The sequence below is a fragment of the Meleagris gallopavo genome, chromosome 20 (genome assembly GCF_000146605.3).
Source record: "Meleagris gallopavo isolate NT-WF06-2002-E0010 breed Aviagen turkey brand Nicholas breeding stock chromosome 20, Turkey_5.1, whole genome shotgun sequence".
Taxonomy (NCBI): Eukaryota; Metazoa; Chordata; class Aves; order Galliformes; family Phasianidae; genus Meleagris; species Meleagris gallopavo.
Genome location: NC_015030.2, coordinates 8,278,360 through 8,299,670, shown reverse-complemented (window position 1 = coordinate 8,299,670; position 21,311 = coordinate 8,278,360). Strand labels below are relative to the sequence as shown.

Genomic DNA, 21,311 nt, shown 5'->3' with positions numbered 1-21,311 from the left:
TGTCCTTGAGAGTTGAAACCAATGTTGAGACATTCAGGCTCCCCAACCCAAGATTCCTCTGGCCTCTTGTTGAATGGCACGAGACTGGAAGGACAGACAGCATGGCTACGGTTCTGAGACAAAATTCATTAGGTCTTTGTCTCCACCTACTGTTAGAAAGAATAATACCTGCAACTCCTTGGAGGACACACGTATTCAGGATTAGTCCTTCTCTAGATAAACCAGAAGCTAACATAAAGCTTCTCCTGGCAAGGGAAGAGAAGCTCCAGGATCTGTCTTGACTTTGGGAAGCCCCGAAGTCCATTAAAACCCTCACTGAAATTGTCACGCTGATGGCACAGAAGCAGCCAGGCTGCACAGTGAGGGGGCACAGATGCACCGCAGGCAATTTGATGCTTTTATTTATCCAAACCACACAATGTTTGCAATCCTCAGAATGTTTTCAGGCAGCAGATTCAAGTGAAAGAAATTGAACTTCAAAAAACACTGTATTGGTGAGTAAGCTTTTTCAGAAAAATGCACTGGATGGACCTAAAAACGTACATGTGAAGGTGCAGACTGGAATCACTTCATTTTTCCAGAGAACCATCCTGACTGTTGCAGATTTGTGAGGACTTGCAGCTGTTTTCAAAACTGCCTACAGGATTTAAATAACCAGTTCCTATCAACCAAGTATAAAAAAGAGGATATGAACACAAATATGACATAAAAATTTCACATTTTAATTCCTTTCTCACTGTAGACAATTGTATGACTTTTTACTCCATCTCAAGAACATGGACAGAGAATAAAGGCTCTTACAGAGGAGGACTTAAAAGAAACAACTTTCACTCAGCTCCTCACAGCCATCAGGAAGGTCAGTACAGTAACTACCTCTATATTTCATCTAGAATAAACAGTTATATGGAAGAAATAATAGGTTTTATGCATGCATCCAACCTGTAACGGAACTTGCAGCTGACATTACTTCACTGGTTGTTTTTCATTTTCACTTAAGGAAGCTTTCAAGAACTCTTACAGAAGAAGGATGGGAGCCTGCACAGATCAGTGATGAATCCAGCCACAAGCAGTACATTGGGGACCCACATCCTCCTCCTCTGTGCTTGCAGCTGGCTGAAAGGAATCTGAGCATACCTTTCCAGCTGGGCCAGCCTAGCCCAGACAGGCAGGGCAAGGAAGGGACTGGGGAATTGCATCCCCAGAAATACCATGGCCAGATATGCACACTCACAACTGACTGAAAGCTATTATGTATCCTTACATTGTTTTCTTGAAGGAGAAAGCTTTGCAGCTGTAAAGCATATAAACTTAATTCAGCAAACATTTTCCCCTCCAATTCTTATTTAAATGAACACAAATGTATATCTTAAAAAAAAAAATCAGACAAGGTATGGCCCAGTAAAAGAGCCATCTTTGCATAATAACCTCAGAGGACATGTCAGGAAACACCTAAGTGCACACTTCTGTTCTCAATATAGATGGAACAATCCCTGTCGGAAGCAAACTGTGTCAGAAGCACTCGATCTTTGGCCTTTGCTGGGCAGGGGCACTGCTCCTGGAAGCCAGATGACAGAGGAAAATGCTTTGGTTTTATTTCCTCTGCTTCATGTGGTACTGTTTTTATAACCTTGTTAATACTGTTGTTTGTTGAGCTCTAGAAGGAAAGCTGCACAGGAACTGTCAAACAGGATCTCACCAGCGGGTTTACATCCACTCCTTCACATTAAAAATAACAGGTTTTGTTTTCCAACAGATTTGTGAACGTTCTGCAGCAATTGGCCATCACGATGACTGTGGCAGTGCCTGTAGCTGCAGAGGAAACAAACCCCAACAGAATAATAATGGCATTTCTGCACCATAACAGTCATTCCTTCTTAACTTTTTCATTTGCTAGTCAACAAGTACAAGGGCACATAAGCCAACTGGCTAATAAACACAGACATGCATACTCTTAGTAACACACAAAAGAGACCCACAGTAGTTACAGTTCAAAGTTAAGACACACTTGGTGGGCTGTGTGAGACATTTCTTCCCAGCCAAGTGTTGGCCACCTCTGCCAACAGTACAGATCTACTAGATCTAATGAGATTTAATTCAAAAGTGTTGTAAAACACAAGCATATGTCTTGGGAACAGCTGTATTTCTGGCTTTTCAGATTCCTCATGGCAACAAGTTCTACAAGTCATGAAAATTAAAACTATTTTTTAAAGTTCCATTTGATTACAGTGAAAGGAGATGAAAAACAAAGATCCTCTTTTGAAATGAGATGCGCTGCCATTCTGGAACTAGAGAAGCTTTGGTAGCCATAGCAACATACATTCCACTGTAAATTTTAATAGATAGTAAATTTGGTAAATCATAGGCCAGCATTCAAGGCATTTTTCCAGCAGATCCAGGCTTTTCAGTACATGAAGCTATTCATGTTTACTGGCAGTGGCCTCTAAAGCACCCTTCAACAGCTACCTTTCAAACATCATTTTCACATCAGTCTTGACAAAGAAAATTCACCAAGTGGTTTCAACTTCTGCTATTATTGCCCTTGACAACTTATTTCTTCTTAAAAAGAGCATTCACAGTTATTTATTTCACAGGCAGCGGTCTGCAGTGACTGACTCAAACACTGTTGAAAGTAGTTAAATATTTTGTCTTCCAAATCCTGTTCAATGTCCACATTACCTTAAAACTATTTGCTGTATGGGCAGAATATTAGTGAATAAAAGTAGCAATGAGCCATGGCAGAATATCTTCATCAGGACACCTGCAAAAGACTTTCTCAAATTCACTGTAGAAGATAAGGCTGCTGAGCAATAAGAAACATGCTGTTTATTATTAGTGAGCTGGATTAAGCGTTCAGGCATGGAGACATGCTCCACCACTGAAAAATAAACTGCATTCCTCCCATAAATAACGCACTCTGCAAAAAGCTTGAAAATAAACAGCAATTTCAAAAATCCTGAAATCTCTCAATCACAACCAATCTTAAATGTGATCAAAAGTCCTGTGAAAAACAGATCTGTCAGATCTTGCATGTTTTGATTTTAATATCCGCAGTCAAAAACTAATGAAACTAAAAGGTAAAAAATGATTCAAACCAGGAGAGTGGCAGCCTGTTAGAAGAACATAGCACACAGTACTGTTAAACGTAGCATTGAGAGCAAAGGGAATTACTGTACTAACAAATCCAGCACTGACACCAGACCAGAGAGCAGCCATGACTTCTGAATTAGCACTGCAGTATTCACAGGCTCCACCACTGTGCATTCATTTCAGATTACTGTTTGTCCAGTTTCAGACTGTGACATAATGAGCGAACTGCAACTGAAACCAAACCTGCAATCTTCATTTATACGTTCTTCAGCACAACGCTTCCCTGATTTATTGACTCTTCCTTGAAAGTAGCAGAGTACAAAAACACCTCTGAGAATCAATCATCATCTCATGTCTCCCTTCTCCAGCCCAGCCCCGTGCCCAGCAGAAGGTTGCACCCTGTGATAAACACCCACATTTGCTTCCTTAAGGACCCAAACCCTGTACTGATTCATTGGCTACTGTTCGAAATTCAGCACCAGGCCTATTCTCCCCATCCACTGAGTTTCTTCAAGCTGCGGGGCACTCCAGGTACTATTTTGCATCATATTTTCACATTTATATTTTTAATTCTGTATTTATAGCTTTAATTTGCATGTGAAGCTTTTAGGACGTACAAAGCTCCCAAGGAAGATTCTGTTTTGCCACAAGAACTGCCTGGCTGTATCCTGAAGGACTGAGGTTTAGGCCACATGACCAAAGGGATCCCTATGACAAGTAGCCATTACAAGTTTAAAATAGAAGCTATATTAGTTTCACCCCTACACCCTCCTCCCTTTCCCCAGGCAAGTTTTAAAACACATTCTAAACTGCAATGCAAAAATCAGATACTTTTTATATAAGGTCCAGCACAATTTAGTAAGATGCAACAAACACAGCAACTGGAACCATAGAAAATTCTCTGGCTTTAGGCAGAAAAAAGTAACAGGTCTGCACAGCATAAACTCCAGGCATTCCTTGTTATCCTTTTGCCTTCACAAAAGGTGCCATTTTGGAGCACATACGGTTCTCAAGTCTTCTGCTATTGTCCTTTTAGTGGTATGTAATATCTGGACCAAAAACTTAGCATACTTCTCTTCTGACAAAAAAAAAAAAAAAAAGAAAAAAAAAAAAAAAAGAACTTCTGGAGTTCAGTCTCTGATTCCTTGCAGAGAATTCACCCTGAGACACCATCAGTTCGGTATTAAGTCGTGCCAAATGCCTCAATATGAATTGGCTTCTAATTGCACTGGCTTTCAGTGACTGCCCATCTAGCCTAGGAATTACTTCAGCTAAAGTACTGTGCAAAGTTCCAGTCTACCACCATTATCCCTAAAAGTTACTTAAAAATATGTGCACATAACTGAGAAATCTGATTTTCAAATAATTTTCAAATAGACCTATGTACTGTCAACGTGTCCCTTGTACGCCCTGCAATGGAACGTTTTTACCTCAAATAATATGAGCAGACTGAAGGGTCGATGCTCTTAGTTTGAACTCTTGGTTCAAACGTCGTTTTACAATGGTTTATTTGCCAAGTATTCTTGTATAGCATGGCATGTTTGTGTCAACACAACAGACTCGGTGCAAAGAAGCACAACGGCAGCTGAAACACTGTAGTGCAAAAACACCGGGATCCATGAGCTTGGTTTTAAATCCTTCCAAGGAGAAGCTTTCTCAGAAGTCTGCATCTAGTTTTCTAATCCCACTGAAGTTTGAGAGTGTTCAGATCAAACCTTACATTCAGTCCTTTCCCTAACAAGCATAGCCAAGATGAATAAAACTAGGTTTATCAACATACTCCTAGAGAGAACAGTGCTCCTCTGCTGTACAACCCAAATGTCATTTTTTGCAAGGCTCATAGAAGTGATCTCAGCTTTAACCTAAAGTATCTGTTTTCAGTTTTCCTTTCAAGTTTACAATCATTTAAAATACAGCTTAGCAGGGCAGCCCTTCAGGACAACTAATTTCTTCTCAAATAATGAGAGTCCAGTAAGATGAGGCTGATTCCAATTAAAGGTAAAATTTTAGAATCATACAGGAATTAAAACCAACCTCATCTATGTTAATAACAACTTCTTGGTTATCCTTTTAAGCCAACTCTGAGGAAGGTGGCTTTGCTTCCACTGATTTCTGTTGGCCTCATCTTGATTAATCCTGATGGGATTCACAAGCACAGTAAATACAAAGCCAGTCAAGTGATGTTTTCTCAGCCATGGGAGAAATTTTCCATCTACTAAGTATAACTTCAGAGCAAAACAGAAAATGAGAAGCTAATTAGGGCCATTAATCAGTCTCACTGAGGGATAACAGGGCTTAGAAATCCAGCCTAAGGATCTGACACTGGCTGGTGAAACTTTATACCAGATAAAGACACTGAACAGAATAAACCATTTTTTGCTGCCCTCTGCAGGGTAGCATTAACATCTACAGCTGAGGCCTGGGGAACTGATAAAAAAGGATCACAAAGTAAACTTTTACAATTTACTGATATATCCTTACCTTACTAATCTGTGCTTGATTCGTATTTATTAATATTGAATTGAATGAGGCACAGCCACACTTAGAGTTTTATTCTTGTTTAGTTTAGAAAAAAATCGCTATGTATCCAAACCCAGGCAAGTCTCATTCCTGTTCCACAGGGGCAACCATTTGTTCTAGCTAATGCAGAACTCCTCTCAAAGAGCAGCTGATCACACAGCAGCCCACAAAAGAGAAATACCACCAATTCCACAGCACAGCTAGGGCTTTCCTTCTGTTCAAGGGAAGGACAAACTGTCAGACTGTGTCTTCTGTGTAATGCATGTGTCCTGGAGGCACGCCAAATTAAGTCTTGACAGAAATATGACTTCTTGGAGGACTCCATCATACTGGAATAAAAGAACAGACCCTCAGCTACAGAATCACCAGCCAGCTTCTGCTCTTTACTTTGGTTCTTCGCTACATACTCAGATTTAACTGGGGACTCCCATGTACCAGAAAAAAAAGACTCATCTGAGCTCTTGTTTTCTCTGCTCTCAAAGAAAAGATTGAACAAATGTTACTCTCACTCATTTCCTCCTCCCATGCTAATACATAAGTTAGTCTCATACACTAGACAGTTTAAGAAAAGTCTTCCATTTGTGTTAACTCCTCCCCTGAGGATAAATAAGGGTACAGTGCTTCAGTGTCAAAAAAGTCATCAAAATGTTCTTGAGAAGTGATTAAAGAAATATGAGCAACAAGAGGCTGTTTTTCTAAGTAGTCAGTCATTCAAACCGCTTCCATTTTTCATTTGAGAACATTTCCTTTAATTCCAAAGCAGAGGCAAAAAGAATATAGTTCCAGTTCCAGCTATTCTCTTGGAAACTTTATGGAAATATTTTGTGTTCTCATTTCCTCATTTGTCAACACAGAAATAACAAAGTATCAGTAATATCACGAATCTCAATTCACTACTGTTTGCAGGACACACTGAGATCACATAAGCATATTTTCTTTGTTGTTACATGTCTTTAAACATCCTCACACAACACCAGACTACTGTGAGACTGGAAGACAATACACCTGAGCACAAGGTCTGATGTGCAGAAACCTTTTCTGGGAGGCTGACAAACACCCAGCATGGCTATAGGAAACAGAACCCCAAATAGATGCTTACAGGTGTTACATACATGACATTTTGCAAATTCCTTTGTACTGAAACACATCAAACCAGAAGAACTCATTTTGTATTGTCACATCTAGTTTTCTCAGGACTAATGTGGAGACACAAACTGCAACACAGAAGTACAACAGAGTACAACAGAGAAGAAGGAGGAAGAGTTTTTAAGACCAATTCCATAACAAATGAAAGACAATTACAGGTTAAGTGTCCAGGCATGCAAGTACCAAACATACCAAAATTGGCAACACTTTGCAATCAAGGTAAGATTAGAAATTACATACTTCCTCCCAAACAATGAATTAGCAACACAGATCTATGTAACACAAACAGAAAATAGTCCAGAAGTGCACTAGCAGCTTACAGCTAGCACCTGCAACTCAGTCACGAAGAACAATCCAACTCAGAAACCAAACTTAGTTCTGACCTCATTCATCAGCATCATCAAACTGGCCAACCTCAGTCATTCTAACTGGCAGGGTAAAAGCAAGGCAAGCTGCATGGTGACAGCACGGGTTGTACAATGAATCCTCTCGAAATGAGTATGAGGCCAAAAGGTTATTTTCCTGAAAGCTTCCGCAGTAGAGATCACCAGCATCTAAAGAAGATCAAAGAAAATATCACAAAAGATATTCAGAAAGCCAGTGGCATAACTTGGCAGATCATTTTGCAGTTCCACAGCATCCTTCAGTCAAGAGTCTCAGCCTGATCTACCAGCACTCCTAAATTAGATCTACCAACAAAGCAGACAGCTGAGATTGGCAAAATCTTCATTTAGAGTAAGTTCCTGACATAGAGACAAAACAGTTATCTGAAAAAATGCAGTGATGTACTTGAATCCAGTACATATGACACCAGCATACACATGCATGCAATTTTTCTCCTCAGGCATAGAAGGCTCATAAAGCTATTATCCTTATTTTCCCTACTTTCTCCTGTTCTCTCTATAACCACATTCCAAATTAAGGAGCACAGATGTCCTAAAGGCCGGGTCACTGGATAAGGACAAAGGGTGGAGTCCTGTAAAAACCAGCTTATAACAGTACCTCCACTAGTCTAGAATTAAGTGTAATAAACCAGTTAATTTATCCTATTTTTATGCCAAGTTGGTTAGCTCTTTTCACAGAAGCAAAATATTTCTAGTCAGCAGACACTGGAAGGACAGTGTATGCACTTCCAGCCTTTATGTTGGGTTACTCAGCATAAAAAGCCACTACTCTATTTTCACTTTAAAATCAATCCAATCTCCTAAGAAGGCTGCATCTCCTCCTGTTACCAGATGACAGAACTGGAGTACAAAAATAAAACAGCCATTCATGGAATTAAACCAAACAAGCAAGCAAACCAACAACCAAACAAAAAAACACTCTGCCACATAACAAAGAAAACCTCTACAGCAAAAGTAACAACAAATCATATTTAGAGCAGAGACTGAGTGCTTGCATCACCTCACACTCAGAAAGTCCACGCTCTTGAGAGACATTATGGCTGAATTCCTGGAGAAAAGGAACATTTTCCGAATCTCCCTTCTGTTTCAGATTAACACAGATGCATTATAGTAGAATATTAATTTCTGAGTTGAAGCTCAATACGTACAGACAATCCTTGGAATAGTGAGAAGGATTGTCTATACATACTGAGCTTCACTGCAGAAGTGAACTATTCCACTTCTCAAGAATTGCTCACGCAAGAGTTACACACAAACTTCACAACACTGCCTCTAAGCCCTATATTTGGCAACAAAATTGTACATTATTACAAACCCGTGGGGTAAACAAATAAAAAAATCCCAAAAACAGAAAACGGAAATTTTTAGATGTGTTCTATAGAGCATCTACCTCAACGTGCTAACCAAAACTCAAATGAATCACAAATAAATTTGTACTTACCATAAGGACTACATTCAGACTCCTCCAACTCTTTATCCCAGTCCTCCATCTCATATGTCAAAGCAGCTGGCTGCTGAGGGAACGTTGCATCCTCAGACATACGAGAGAGTTCACCACACAAGTCTTCCACGTCAGTGTTTGTATGCAGACTGACATCATCTTCACATGCAGAGATATCAGAGAATTCACTTCCTTCAGAGTCACTATCAAGAACACACAGGACATTCTTCAGCAAACATTCTAAAAATAACAGAAAGAGCCAAGCGATAATTAGAAATTAAACAGGAACAATTAAACGCTTGTAACTGAATAATGAGTTCATTGTGTTAACATAGTTTGTAACTACTAATGTAATTAGATACTATTCCATGACTGCTTCAGGTTTCAGGTACTGGGGGAGGCCAGATGCAGCCCTATATCACAGCATTAGCCCTAGTAAGGATTTTTTGTAGATTCTTGTTGGAATACTGCTCTTTTTAAATCAGAGCACAGGAGTTAGCAGACCTTTGCATTTGTATCTTGTTTATCTTGGGGTTTTTCCTGCTTTTATTTTAAGTATGCTGAAAAACTACAGCTCTGATTTCCTTTTTGTAGCATTGATTAAATACTCTGTTCCACTTACGAAGAAGCAAAACTTCTTCCAAGAAGTTCTTCATGATACCAAACAATGTATTCACAGGAAGAGCAACAGCCATTTACAGAAAGAACTCACCCAAGTGGTGAAAGGGCCCTCTGGCCATACAACACAACCCCTCAGCAAGCAGCCGAGGTCCAAAAGAAGCTCTCCTGTTCGAGGTTGGCCCTCATAAGAGTCCACGAGGGGCTGCACCCTGGGTCCAGCCCTTCTGGTCACACGGGGAGCACAGGTGTAAGCAATGTGCCTGAGCTCCCTGGGCCAGACACACCTCTTCACCAGGTGCTCAATCACCAGCGCAAGCCAGGACTTAGCAGCTCCCCTACACTCCTGTACATAGGCATACACAAAGATCTAAGTAGAAATTATCACGCACAATAACTAAGATTTCCTTTGCAGCTTCTAAGAACGTTTCCCTGAAATGTTCTGTTACTTACCATCTGCTTTAGTTTGCCCTAATATTTTAGGCTTAACGTCTCTGGGTTTCCAGGTCATAGTTTCCTTCTTGTTAAGAGGCTGTTCCTCCTCAGAGCCTGTGTGCTCCAGAGTGGCAGCCATCACCTACAAAGCAGTTTTAAAGAATTCAGTTATTCCTCTCACAGACTCCTCCAGTAAGGCTCCTGCAGTGTTGGTGTTGCGGAGCCCTCGGGTACCAACCGTTTGTTTGTTCTCTTAATGAATCAGCTTTTAATTTCAGAAAGCAAACCTGCCCAGGGAGGATCCTTCTCACACCTGGCAGCATGGGGCAGCTCAGGCACACCAAATTTTGGGAACAGCTCCCAGAACACACCCGTGTGGTACAACAGCAACCAGAAAAGGCAGCAAAGGTAACGAAGGCACAAGTAGCAGCTCTATGTGTATAAAGACCAACGGTTACGGGCTATGCACCTCGTGTGAGGTGTTGTATAAGAGGACCAGAGCTCCCAGCAGCCCTAAGGAACCGGACAAAGATGGAGGACACACAGCAGGAGGTAACACCTCAACGGCTCTGACGGTCCCTAGAGGGAGAGCAAAGAAAACAGAAGTTGTACTCAGCAGTTGTACTTCGGCAGAGATAACTTCTCTGCACCACAGGCTGCCCGCACACCCCGGGCACGCGCCTGCCGCATGGGGCTGCACGGGGCCGGTATGCGCAAGCAGGCAGAACGCGGCGTACATCGGGCAGCTCCACGCTGGCGGCCCCTCCTCCTCTTCTTCTTCTTCTTCTTCTCCCTCTCCCCGCACGGTAGAAACGAGCCGGCCCTACCCCGCTTCCCACCCCGCAGGATCCCACCGCGGCGGCCGGGCAGCGCTGAGTCAGCGGCCACGAGCGGAGTTCTGTCCTCGCGCCTCAGGTGCGTGCCCGCCCTGCTCGGCCCCTCAGAGCTGCGCCCGGCTGCGCTGCGCCCGTTGAAGGAGGCGGAGCGGCGGCTGGCCCCGCTGTATGACTGGCACGTGGAGAACCGGTTACGTGCCTTATCCGTGCACAGACACCGCGCTCACTGTTAACTTCCTTTGAATACATGATACGTAGCTTTCTTCACTGCTACTGGAAAGCTTTTCCAGTCATAGATAAGGGGAGAGAGAGTGAAGGAAAAAAAAAAAAAAAAGCAGAAACAAGCAGATAAATCAGAGTGTAAAGAAGATTCACACAGCTGTAAAACAAGTATTGACACCTGCCCTGCTCCCTGGGGTTCTGCCCAAGCGGCAGAAGGAAGCAGGAAGGCAGAGCACAGCAAAAGCACACGCGTGCAGGTGGGATGGAGCTGCAGGTGCTCTGTGAGCAGAGATCCATCAAAAGGTTGAAGCACAGATCAGAGCTTAGCCATCACAGCAGGAACATCTGTGACAGAGCTCTGCTCGCCTGCACCGTGCACAGTCACTCAGAATTACTTAGGAAGAAACAAGGTGGTTGTAGAAGTTGTTGGGCTTTTGAAAACAGGATGATAGATGACTTCAAGGTTAAGAAACAAATAAATACCATCATTTTACAGACTGTTTATCCAGTGTTCCATTTTTTCCTTACTGAACTTGACGTTAACAACTCCCCCCAAGGGTACAATGGTTTATTTTGTTGTTTTTTTGTATATATGTGCTGCAGTATTAGCTTGCCAGTGTAAAAGCTGATGCATTGCAACTTCCATCTCAAGGTACAGGTTGGAGGAAAGCTCAGAGATGCCTCTGCCATCTCCAGCTGTGCACACGAACCTGACACTGACAGAGAAACACCACAAACAGCTGTGCTGGGACAGAATTCTTTTCACACATGCAGTAAGAAAGTGCACTTTAATATGACAAAGAACATATTTACCTTTCTACACAAGTTTTTAAAAAAAATCCACAATGTTGTGCTGTAATTATTTTCAGTTTTTCATAAGTGTCCAGTTTGCAATAAAGTGTATTTGGAAATGAAGTCTTCCACCTGATCTCCCTGTAACATCTTCATAGCTCGCCAGTGAATACTCCCAGAGTTTTCTGGTTTGCCCTGGGGATGACTTAGCTCCTCCTTGATATATTCCAGCCAGAGATCTTTAAAGGAAAAATATTCTAGTTAGATTTTGATTGAATATTTAATAAACATACTAAACCTAACCTAGAAACTCTCTTTTTCTAAGTGTTCTTCATCTTAGTGCAGTGTGGTTTAGTTGGTCAAACCTCTTCCTCCTGCTCCCTTGAGGTTCAAAAGCCTCGGTTCTGCACCCAGCTGAAAAACTGATACCTTAAGAAACAATGCAGCTCTTCAGCAGTAGCTTCCCATGCCATCAGAGAAATTGAGCTATTTATTTTCTATTATAAAAACAGGGCTCCATACTGTTCACAAATGCACATTAAAGGTGACGGGCATCTCCTATGCCTGCCAGTGTCAAAACTACTATTTGCTGGTAGTTCTGCTGAAGTTATCCTGCTGTGAACAAAGGCCCTGGTTTGAAAAGTGTGGGATCACTGCAGAATGTCACCGAAGATTTTAGCTCCACTCTGCATGACAGCAATCATAACAGCAGAACAAACAGCTACTCCCCCCCAAATGGAAATAAAAGAGGTAGCACTGAACTGGGAAGGGAGAAGAAAATCTCCTTACCAGAATCCGCTGAACCAAACTCTCTCAAAGCACGTTCATAGTATTCTCTCAGATGAAGCATTTTGCATGATTCCTAACACAAGAAGGTATAAAAAGGCCATTCATTTTGTACAGAAGTGAGTCTGCAGCTTGATTACATTCTGACAAAGTGAAAGTCATGGTAATGCATATACACACGCATTGCCAAAGATTAGTTGCCAGGAAACTTGCATTTGTATTGTATACTATGAATCAACATCAGAACGTAAATGTTGATTACAAAAGACACTGCTCACAAGCCTTTAATTTCATATCAAAGTTAGAAGTGTATTTTACAAATACAAGGCAGTAATTGGATATTCAGCAACTTACTTGCTCCTTTTCTATCTCAATCATCTTCCTGAAGAAGTCAAGCGAAAGCGGACGACTTTCATACAGGCTAAAGTAAAAACAGAAATAACTTCAAACGTTATGCCATTTTTTTCTTTACTATTTGCCCTAGAATAATCAGATTTGAAGTGGTTTTCTTGTTACCTGGTAAAGACTCTTCTTACTTTCTTATAACCACCATTCCTATAAGCCCAGTCAAGATACTTTTCTTTCATAGTCACAGATTCAGCAGGAGCTATGGCATGTAAGGACTTCTGCAAGTTTAAAACAAACCAAAAACTACATAAGCTACAAGTAAAAGGTTACAAGAAGGATGAAGCAGCATCTTCTCTCTCATCAGACACCTGACACACATGGAGTCTTGTGTGAGAAAGTAATAACAAAAGCATTCTAAATAATGTCTGAAAAACAGCATTATGTAATAAAATCAATGTTAGTTGTAATCTAAAACATGTCTCCTTCAATATTCCGTGGCATTTCTGTACAGCTGACTTTTGAAAACAGCTTTACTTGGAATGCTTTGATATCAAGACATCCATGAAGTATGCAGCAAAAGCTTCATACTGTAGCTACTCCATCCGCACACACAGCTCCTGTTTACTTGAACATCACCATATGAAGATTTTTATTAGCCAAGTACCTGGTACAGAGCTTCTGTGTCTTCCTTGCTATTTGCGACTTCACTCCATTCCACCCAGAGGATCCATAATGGTAAAGTGCCCTACAACATAAATACAGAAGTCAAACGATTGAAATACAGCAACTCAGAGTGATTTTCAGAGAAGCAAGGTAACTACCAAGTTCTACATTACTGCTTCTGTGAAAACTATCCTTAAGACAGTTCTTAGAAAGAACTTTAGACTGCAGACTGAAATCTCTTCTTGTCTGCTTTCTAATTCATACAACAAATATTACTTAGATGGACTGCTGCTAGATATGGTGCCAGGAAGGAGAGAAAAATTCTTGTTCATCAGAGCACTGAAATACAGAGATAACTTCAAAGTATAGGGAGGAAAAGGAACAAATCAGCTTCTTGCTTCTTCTCATCACTCCTTGTAGCCCAGTTTGAAATGGAACAGCAAGAAAAAAAAAGCATGTAAATCATTTAAAGCCTGAAATAAAATACCCCACGCACAAACAACTTGTAATTCCCCAGTGTTCCTTAAAGCAATACGCAAGTGAAATAGACCTAAAAAGCAGCCAGGGAATATAAGTGCACTATGAAGGAAAAAAATCCTTTAAATAAGTAGCAGAGATTTTCCACCTGATGCATGCAAGTGGGTCCATAAAACCAGCACAAACCTTAGATCCTTTCACATGCTTAAAGGCTTCTTCAAAACATTGGGTCACACTGTCACTCTTCAACTGGATCAGCACCTGCAGCCTCATCTGCCACATTTCCACTGACGGGCTGAAACGCTTCGTTGCAGCTTCTGCCACCTCTGCAGCCTTCTGAGAAAGGCTGGACTCCAGTAACAGTTTAAGCTAAAAAACAGCAGATAGCACAAGAAACGTGCAGTATTTTGTCAAAAACAACACCTTGAATACAATAATGCTCACTTTGTTAATTACACAAAATGATAAAGGTAGGCATGCATCAATACAGGACAGTCCACCAATCTATTTTTCTGTACCAACTCTTACCCACTGCTTATAGAGAGCTTCTGGCAGCAAACTGGACTCATGGGCTTTGCTGAACACACTCAGTGTCCTCTCCAGCCTCTAGAACAAAAAATGAGGAAAATAAGCATTATTCCTTCAAAAACAAGATCCTAGCATTACCAGAAACCCAGTGGATTTCTATATCAAAATGTTACTGAAATCCAATAAAATGTATAAACCTAATGTTTTACACACTCCTACTATTTATAAGATAAAGGTGGAATCTGAGCACTTGAATTACATCTCTTCTTTGAGGAGCAGAAGAACAACATAGCAATGTATTAACAGAGAACCAAGCCACACAGAACAACTACAAGTTTGCTCTCAATTTCCATACACGGAGCTCATAGCACTTTACTGACAAGGCTGATTTGTGGCTGAGGTATTCATGTTCAGGCAGCCCACTCGTGTGTCTAATGGTAACATGCCTTCCCTCAGACAAAGACTGAATGATTTTTAAGAGAGTTACTTGTCACTATTTCTGAGAAAACATTCAAACATTAACTCCTTGTCTGAAAGATAACAAAAGCCTGCAAAAATAGGGTTGTTTTGGTACTATGATTTCCTAATGACCTTTTACCTTTTGCTTTAATTCTTCACTGTTGGTTTTCCTGTTACATCTCTCTAAGCAGAAAGTGATGTAGCATTTCCACATGTCCTCTGCAGAATCAAAGACATTCTGTCATGCTTCGTAGAATCACAACAGTAAGCACAAATATTTGTCTTTAAGGTCAGGGATTAAGAGAATCCAAGCACCAAGTGTTAATGCCAACTTTTTAAAAAAATATACTAGAAAGGGGACCCTGCTTTAAAACATTAACATTAAAAACTGCTTCCCAGTATAAGCTGCAATCAGTAATTCTTTCTAAAGAGCATTAAGCTTTTAGTTAAGCTGAGGCTTCAGAGCACGTTGTCACAATTAATTTTCAGTGCACCCTTTTGCCTGTATTTTCAATGGGTCTGCAGAAGTGAGAACATTCACAGGCAATTGAGAAAATCTTCCGTCTGCCTAACATGAAAGACTATGTAAGCAGCAGATTTGCATCCACTGCACACAGTCTCTGTACAGACTCTTTTGAGAATAAAGGTAATGCCAGATACTGGATACCCATCCATTGGCAACTCAAAAGCAATGCTTACTCACAGCTAACCAACAGTATACTTCAGTTCAACACGTTTCCTCCATTTAGGAAATTTCATTCACAATTCCCAAACCTCTGTCCTCCTGTATGCACATTTCTATTGTTAAATCACATTAAGTAAGCAACAAAAACACTTCGAGTTAAGCAACTCTTTCAAGACCGAACGTACATTTGAAAATAACCTCAGCAATACACAAAAGAGATCCCCTAAATGGATCCCAAACCCAAAGCTACTTGCATCCTCCTTCAAAACTGTCACAGTACACAATATGCTAAGATAGCAGGAAAAACTGATGTTAAAATGTGGAGAGAATATTCCACCTGTGGGGACTGCTGTCACAGCCTCTTCAAAGACTGCACTGCAACGTTCCTCTCTCTGGGTCATTTCAGACACTTTCATCTGTTTTGTGGTGGGTTCTGTGGACTGCAAGGATCCCAGCTCCAGCTCTCGACGGGCCATGTAGTCCCACATCAGAGGATTATCAGCATATTCAGCCTGCAAACTAACATACTATATCTGTAATATCCATTTACTGCCATTGCTTTTTGACAAATGTTTAGAAGGGTTGTCATGTTGGTTGAAGGTATAGAAACGTACATAATTTCTAAGTAATCAAATACAAGAGACACTTTACTTCGCCACAAGAGAAAATACCAGTTTGCTATTAGTAGAGATATTCTCCAATAACAGAGTGAACCAGAATGGCACCTTTCCAGAGAGATCTTTTGAAAGAAGAAAAATTGGAGAAACTAAAGAAACAGAAGAACCACCGAGTAAAATAGTTCCTGCACTTAAGAAAACTAAACTTGGAATAATTCAGCAACGACTATGTTTTACCTAAGTGTTTCTTAGCAGGTTTTCAAAGCTTAAAATGAAGTTCTTTCATGCATCCTTTTCATAAGAGTATACTTGCTTCAAATACATTTTCTTAGAAGTATTTCCCATACATCTTAACATTTTATTTCCATAGAGGAACAGACTTTAGTCATTAACCTCTCAACTCACTACAAATTAGGAAAGGTAAGAGAGTGCTTATTGAAAAAACCTCTCACCTTTCAAGAATTTCTTTTTGCAAATCGTGTGTAAAATCGAAGAGCTTCGCAATAGAAAGCAGAGCCAGACGGAACTCAACACCTACAGATCAAGAGGGGAAAAAAATGTATCAAGTAGAATATCACATCCCATCACACACTTTGCATTTCTATATCCTTGACATTCTTTTTCAAGACATGGATATTATTTAAGTGTCCAGACAGATGCTCTTTTCTGTAAGCCTCAGCATTCACCCATATGGTAAGCCAGATGTTAGGGATGTTAACTGCCTGGCTACATGCTTCAAGATTTCATGCTAGACAGTGACAAAAAAAAAAAGGTAAGTCCTAAGGCAGGCGCACTGCAGGCTAAGAAGAGGTAACCTAGTCCTGTCTACTGACATGCTTACACACATCCTTCAAACTTGGTTCCACCCCCACTACTCACTCATTCAATTCTTTCACAAAAACACAGAATGGCTCTACACAAGTCAGGCCTATTGAAAACTGTACACACTAACTGTCAATGAATTATAATCCATCTATCTTGTATCTTCCTAATTTATCTTTGAGAAAGCCAGGTGACCTAAACGTAACAGTTTTCCTGCCAAGTAAAAGAAATGTTAAATCACCTTTAATTTTCTGAACAGCATCCCTGTAGATTATGTGAGCCATTTCCCCATTAAGAATCTTCTCAGAATAATTGAATTCCTCCTGTAATATCAACATAGCATTGTTGCAAGTTTTTCTTTTTTCATAGAAAAATAGCAGAAAATTATAGTGATTCTTCATCTAAATTTATCTTACCCTAGTTTCCAGAAGCTAACTACAATGAAATAATATTTCAATATTACTTTACAGAAATGGCAACTAACTTTCAAATTGAGATATTAACAAAAGATTTTAGAAATGTCACAAGAAAAACTGAAGTATTTAAATTCAGCATGAGCCAACACTTGGGAAGTTTAGCATACCCTCACCACAAGAGCATGAACAAAAACTCTCTAAGCAATCCTCAAGCGAATCGTTAATAGAAAGCCCTTGAAGTTCAACTTTAAAGTGTGTGATACACAAGCAGGTAGTATTTCAGAGTAAATCTGCATGACCTACCACGTTCATTTTTGCTCGTTCAAGTTCTTTCTTTTCCTTTCTCTGTTTTTCCGCATTCATCAGTTCCATCCTGAAATACTGCAAGAAAGAAGATACAATTAAGTGACGGGAAGGGAGGATGGATCAAGTATAAGTATGTTAAGTTCACAAACATGAGGAAAAGCAAGCTCTGCCTGAGGAGCTACAGGACTTAGCCAACACATCACACACGTCTGTGAGCCTCGGCTTTTAAAGATCTGTGCTTATAGGCACAAACGTCACACATTCAGAAATGTCCACCTTCTAGTCATTCTTTAAACCAGATCGATCTGAGCTTTTGCCAGACTGATCTCAGAAATCTGCTGGACTGGTTTGTTCTGACTGCTCAAACGATTTCTCATAAATAAACCACAAAGTTACCTCTTGGTAAAGTTTTGGACACTCTGGATGGAAGCGCAAAGCACGCAGGAACAAGTGCCTAGCACTTTCTGAGGAGAGGCGTGTTTCCATTTCCCATTTTGCTGCCATAATCCACAGTGCTGTAACAGAAGATATCAATTCATTTTAAGGCTGAGCAAGTGTCTGCTCATGAGAATCCATTCTGAAACTGTTTTCCAGGATGTTTCTGTTCACTGTACTTATCCCACACGCATGAGCACAGCTATGAAATACAACTGAGAGTAACACCAAGTTAAATATGACTGGAAGCCAAGCAGATCCAGGAAGTTTAATCCGGCACAGCTACAGATCCAACAATGTAAAATTACGTCTTCAATTCCCAAAATCAGCCACTAGTATTTAACATCTGCCTCTGAAATGTTTATCTAGTCCCTAGTCTATCTGGGGAATGGTCATTCAAAGCAGTGGACTCCCACTTCACATCACCTTTTGATTGCTCAGCACGACCTGTCAGAAGCATCCTTTCTGATGAAGCAGCAAGGCAACAGCTTGAATTGGATTCCATAAGAACTCAAATCACCACTCTTCAACCTATACTGAGTTATAAAGACAGTGCTCAGCTTTGTTTTATTTACCTGGTTTATTGGGATGAATGGCCAACATGGTAGAAAACACCTTACTAAGCTGATGTTTTGCATTCTGTAAAAGAAATAGCTTTGTTTTATCATCTGTAGTACCAAACTAAACCAACAGCACTGAAATTTCACTAAGAACATTCATAAGTTGCAATGCAATCATACAGGAAAAGATGTTTCTCTCTACTTTCACTTTAGATCAAAGTTTTTGGCACTTATTTAGTATCAACCAGCTTTCAATTGTTACCAGTCAGCACCAGCACAGTTAACTCTTCTGCATCTAGACAGCTAACACAGATGTTGCCTATGTTACAAATCTCACTGACCACTTCTAAGATAAAGACTGCATTTTTCTTCAGTCGTTTTCATTACTATGCTAACATCATCTCCTTCAGTACAAGAAAGATAACAACGGGATGCTGGGAACAACATGAAGACTTGCACAGAGAACTTTAGAGAGTACTAGACTGCCAGAATTACACTTTTCAGCATAATCACTATAAGAAACGTTTGAAACAAAAATCACAATTCACGGGCAGGTGACTCATTCATTCCACAAAACGAATGAATACTCTCAAGCCAAAAGGTTATGATACTCATGTTGCAGTACAATCAGTTCCTCTGCCTTACAATACAAGTTCTAGATGCCTGCCTGGCCAGCAACCCAGTATCTTTAATCAGTAAGAACAAGATTTTGAAAACTCACCCACTGCTTGCAAAACGCAACGTGTGACAGCCAAAGCTGGACATCTTCCTAGTGGAAATGCAAGTGGGAGAGAATGAAACTTAGAACAAATACTAAAGCACTCTTGCACACTGACAGGCAAACAAAATGCACTTGGTATGTCCCCTTGGCATGAAGAAAGGAGGAATTTTTATTCTAAAATTCACTTTTTTCAGATATCCACATTCCTGCAAAACATCTGAAGAAAACCAACTCTCCACCCTAATACATACACTCCTGCTGCCCCTGCAGTGAAAACTGTATTATGCTTGACTCAACAGAGAACTCACTAAAATGATTTCTTATGTACCTCACATAGGTTTTACCACAAGAGCTATCAAGACAATCTCTGCCCAAAGTAAAGGAGAGTTCTTTTCATTTCTAGTCCTTGCAAGCAGATGCACAAAACTCACAAGGCAACATATGACTCAGGACAGATAACAAGTAATGATTCAGAAGACAAAATATTGTTTCTCCAAAAATAATAATAAAATCTGACATGAAAGATCTACTTCTGTGACACTGCACTGTAATACCAAATTTCTGCTTAGATTTTCTGTCATATTTCTCTGTGTAACCGAAAATATTTGTTAGCTGAGATATCTAGGTTAATTTTTACATCACAACACACCAAAAAATTATTTTCCAAGCTGCTACTACAAACAAAAGAAATAAACTTACTTTCCATTTTCCAGTGGCACGTTTGAAGAGGCTGTGGACCCTATGCATAATAGAGCTCTCAATTTCATCCTTCTTAAATGAGTACCCGGTGCGCTGGGAGAAAAAAAGTATTACTTTCATTACACAAGAAAATCTAGTGCACAGTGATTGCACTTGCAGAAACTGACAAACTTGACAAACGTACCGCTCTTCTTTTCTTGATCAGTTCCAGGAGATTAATTTCATACTAGAGTGGGGAGAAAAAAATACATTTAAAGGCAAATGAAAAGATGTAATAGTAACGAAAAAAATAACAACGAAGATGAAGTGCTTTACAGCTGGTCACAAAGATAATAGAAGTTACATCCAGGAAACCACAAGCAACAGTTTTGTGAGCAGATCACTACTTTTCTACGAGTGACTAAAATTAAGTTTTAGCATTTTTACTGCATGTGGTATTTCAGCCTTAACCCACATATTCCTAGAATTTTAATGCATGCTCCAGATTCTCTAGACTACAACAAATGAGTTGCATGGAAAGACAACTTGCACAGCACGTCAGAAAACTGAAGTCTCTATATTCCCAGAGAGGAAAGGAACTACAGAAAAGAGTCCTTAAGAGAATGAAGCTTCTCTTGCCCCCAAAAGCTCCAAACTGCTGTCTAAGCTTCATGCCTAACCTGTGCTTATAAAATCATCCCAGCATGGTTTGGGTTAGAATGGATCTTAAGTACCACCCCCACCTGGGCTGGGTGACCCCCCTCAGCTCAGGGCCCAGCCATGGCCTCGGGCATCTCTGAGCAGTGCCAGAGCCTCATCAACACCCGAGTAAACAATGTCTTTCGGATATCTGACCTAAACGTAACCTCTTTTAGTTTAACACCATTGCCTCGTATCCTAACAATCACTCACGAGTAAAGACTACCAGCGAAGCAAGGACACCCTCAAGCAGCAGGTTTCTTACATAGATAACTACGGAACTCCTAACAGAGAGGGATCTATGCGGTTAGTACCGCTGATCAGCACAGCCAACCTGGATATAATTGATAAAATCCTCCTTCCGAAGGGCTCTCCGCTGTATTTTGTACTCCAGAGCCGTGGCCTTCTTCAAGACAGCCCTGCACGAAAGAAGACACGGAGCCATCAGCACCGGGACCTCAGCACAGGACCGCCCCCACCGGCCCGGGGGCCGCCCCACCTGATCTCCTCGTGCGTGAAGAGGCCGACCCGCTCCAACTGCTCCAGCTCCGGCACGCGGTCCTCCAGCCGCTGCTCGACGCGCTCCGCCATGGCTGCGGCACCGCCGGGC

General features: G+C 40.7%; 2 protein-coding genes across 7 annotated transcripts; both read right to left on the bottom strand.

Annotated features, from left to right (window-relative positions):
- Positions 1–277: 277 nt before the first annotated feature.
- Positions 278–11,369, bottom strand: COPRS (coordinator of PRMT5 and differentiation stimulator). Of its 6 annotated transcripts, none has more exons than XM_019621754.2 (5): positions 10,333–11,369; positions 10,121–10,230; positions 9,670–9,793; positions 8,599–8,838; positions 278–1,809 (listed from the first exon to the last, which is right to left on the bottom strand). In XM_019621754.2, exons 1-5 carry the CDS (start codon positions 10,388–10,390, stop codon positions 1,724–1,726), a joined length of 618 nt encoding a protein of 205 aa, XP_019477299.1. In that variant the 5' UTR covers positions 10,391–11,369; the 3' UTR covers positions 278–1,723. The 6 variants fall into 6 exon arrangements, with proteins under 6 accessions (XP_019477299.1, XP_019477298.1, XP_010719870.1 ...); XM_019621753.2 differs by lacking the exon at positions 278–1,809 and adding an exon at positions 1,824–7,307; XM_010721568.3 differs by lacking the exon at positions 278–1,809 and adding an exon at positions 1,824–7,307 and having other exon boundaries at positions 10,389–10,686.
- A 96-nt stretch (positions 11,370–11,465) lies between these two features.
- Positions 11,466–21,303, bottom strand: UTP6 (UTP6 small subunit processome component). Its single transcript, XM_010721570.3, has 19 exons — positions 21,201–21,303; positions 21,036–21,120; positions 20,208–20,249; positions 20,024–20,116; positions 19,325–19,372; positions 18,619–18,682; positions 18,005–18,123; positions 17,606–17,683; positions 17,128–17,209; positions 16,517–16,598; positions 15,785–15,966; positions 14,902–14,981; positions 14,304–14,381; positions 13,962–14,144; positions 13,300–13,380; positions 12,804–12,913; positions 12,642–12,708; positions 12,291–12,363; positions 11,466–11,740 (listed from the first exon to the last, which is right to left on the bottom strand). The coding sequence occupies exons 1-19, from the start codon at positions 21,290–21,292 to the stop codon at positions 11,583–11,585; spliced, it is 1,797 nt and encodes a 598-aa protein (XP_010719872.1). The 5' UTR covers positions 21,293–21,303; the 3' UTR covers positions 11,466–11,582.
- Positions 21,304–21,311: the final 8 nt, after the last annotated feature.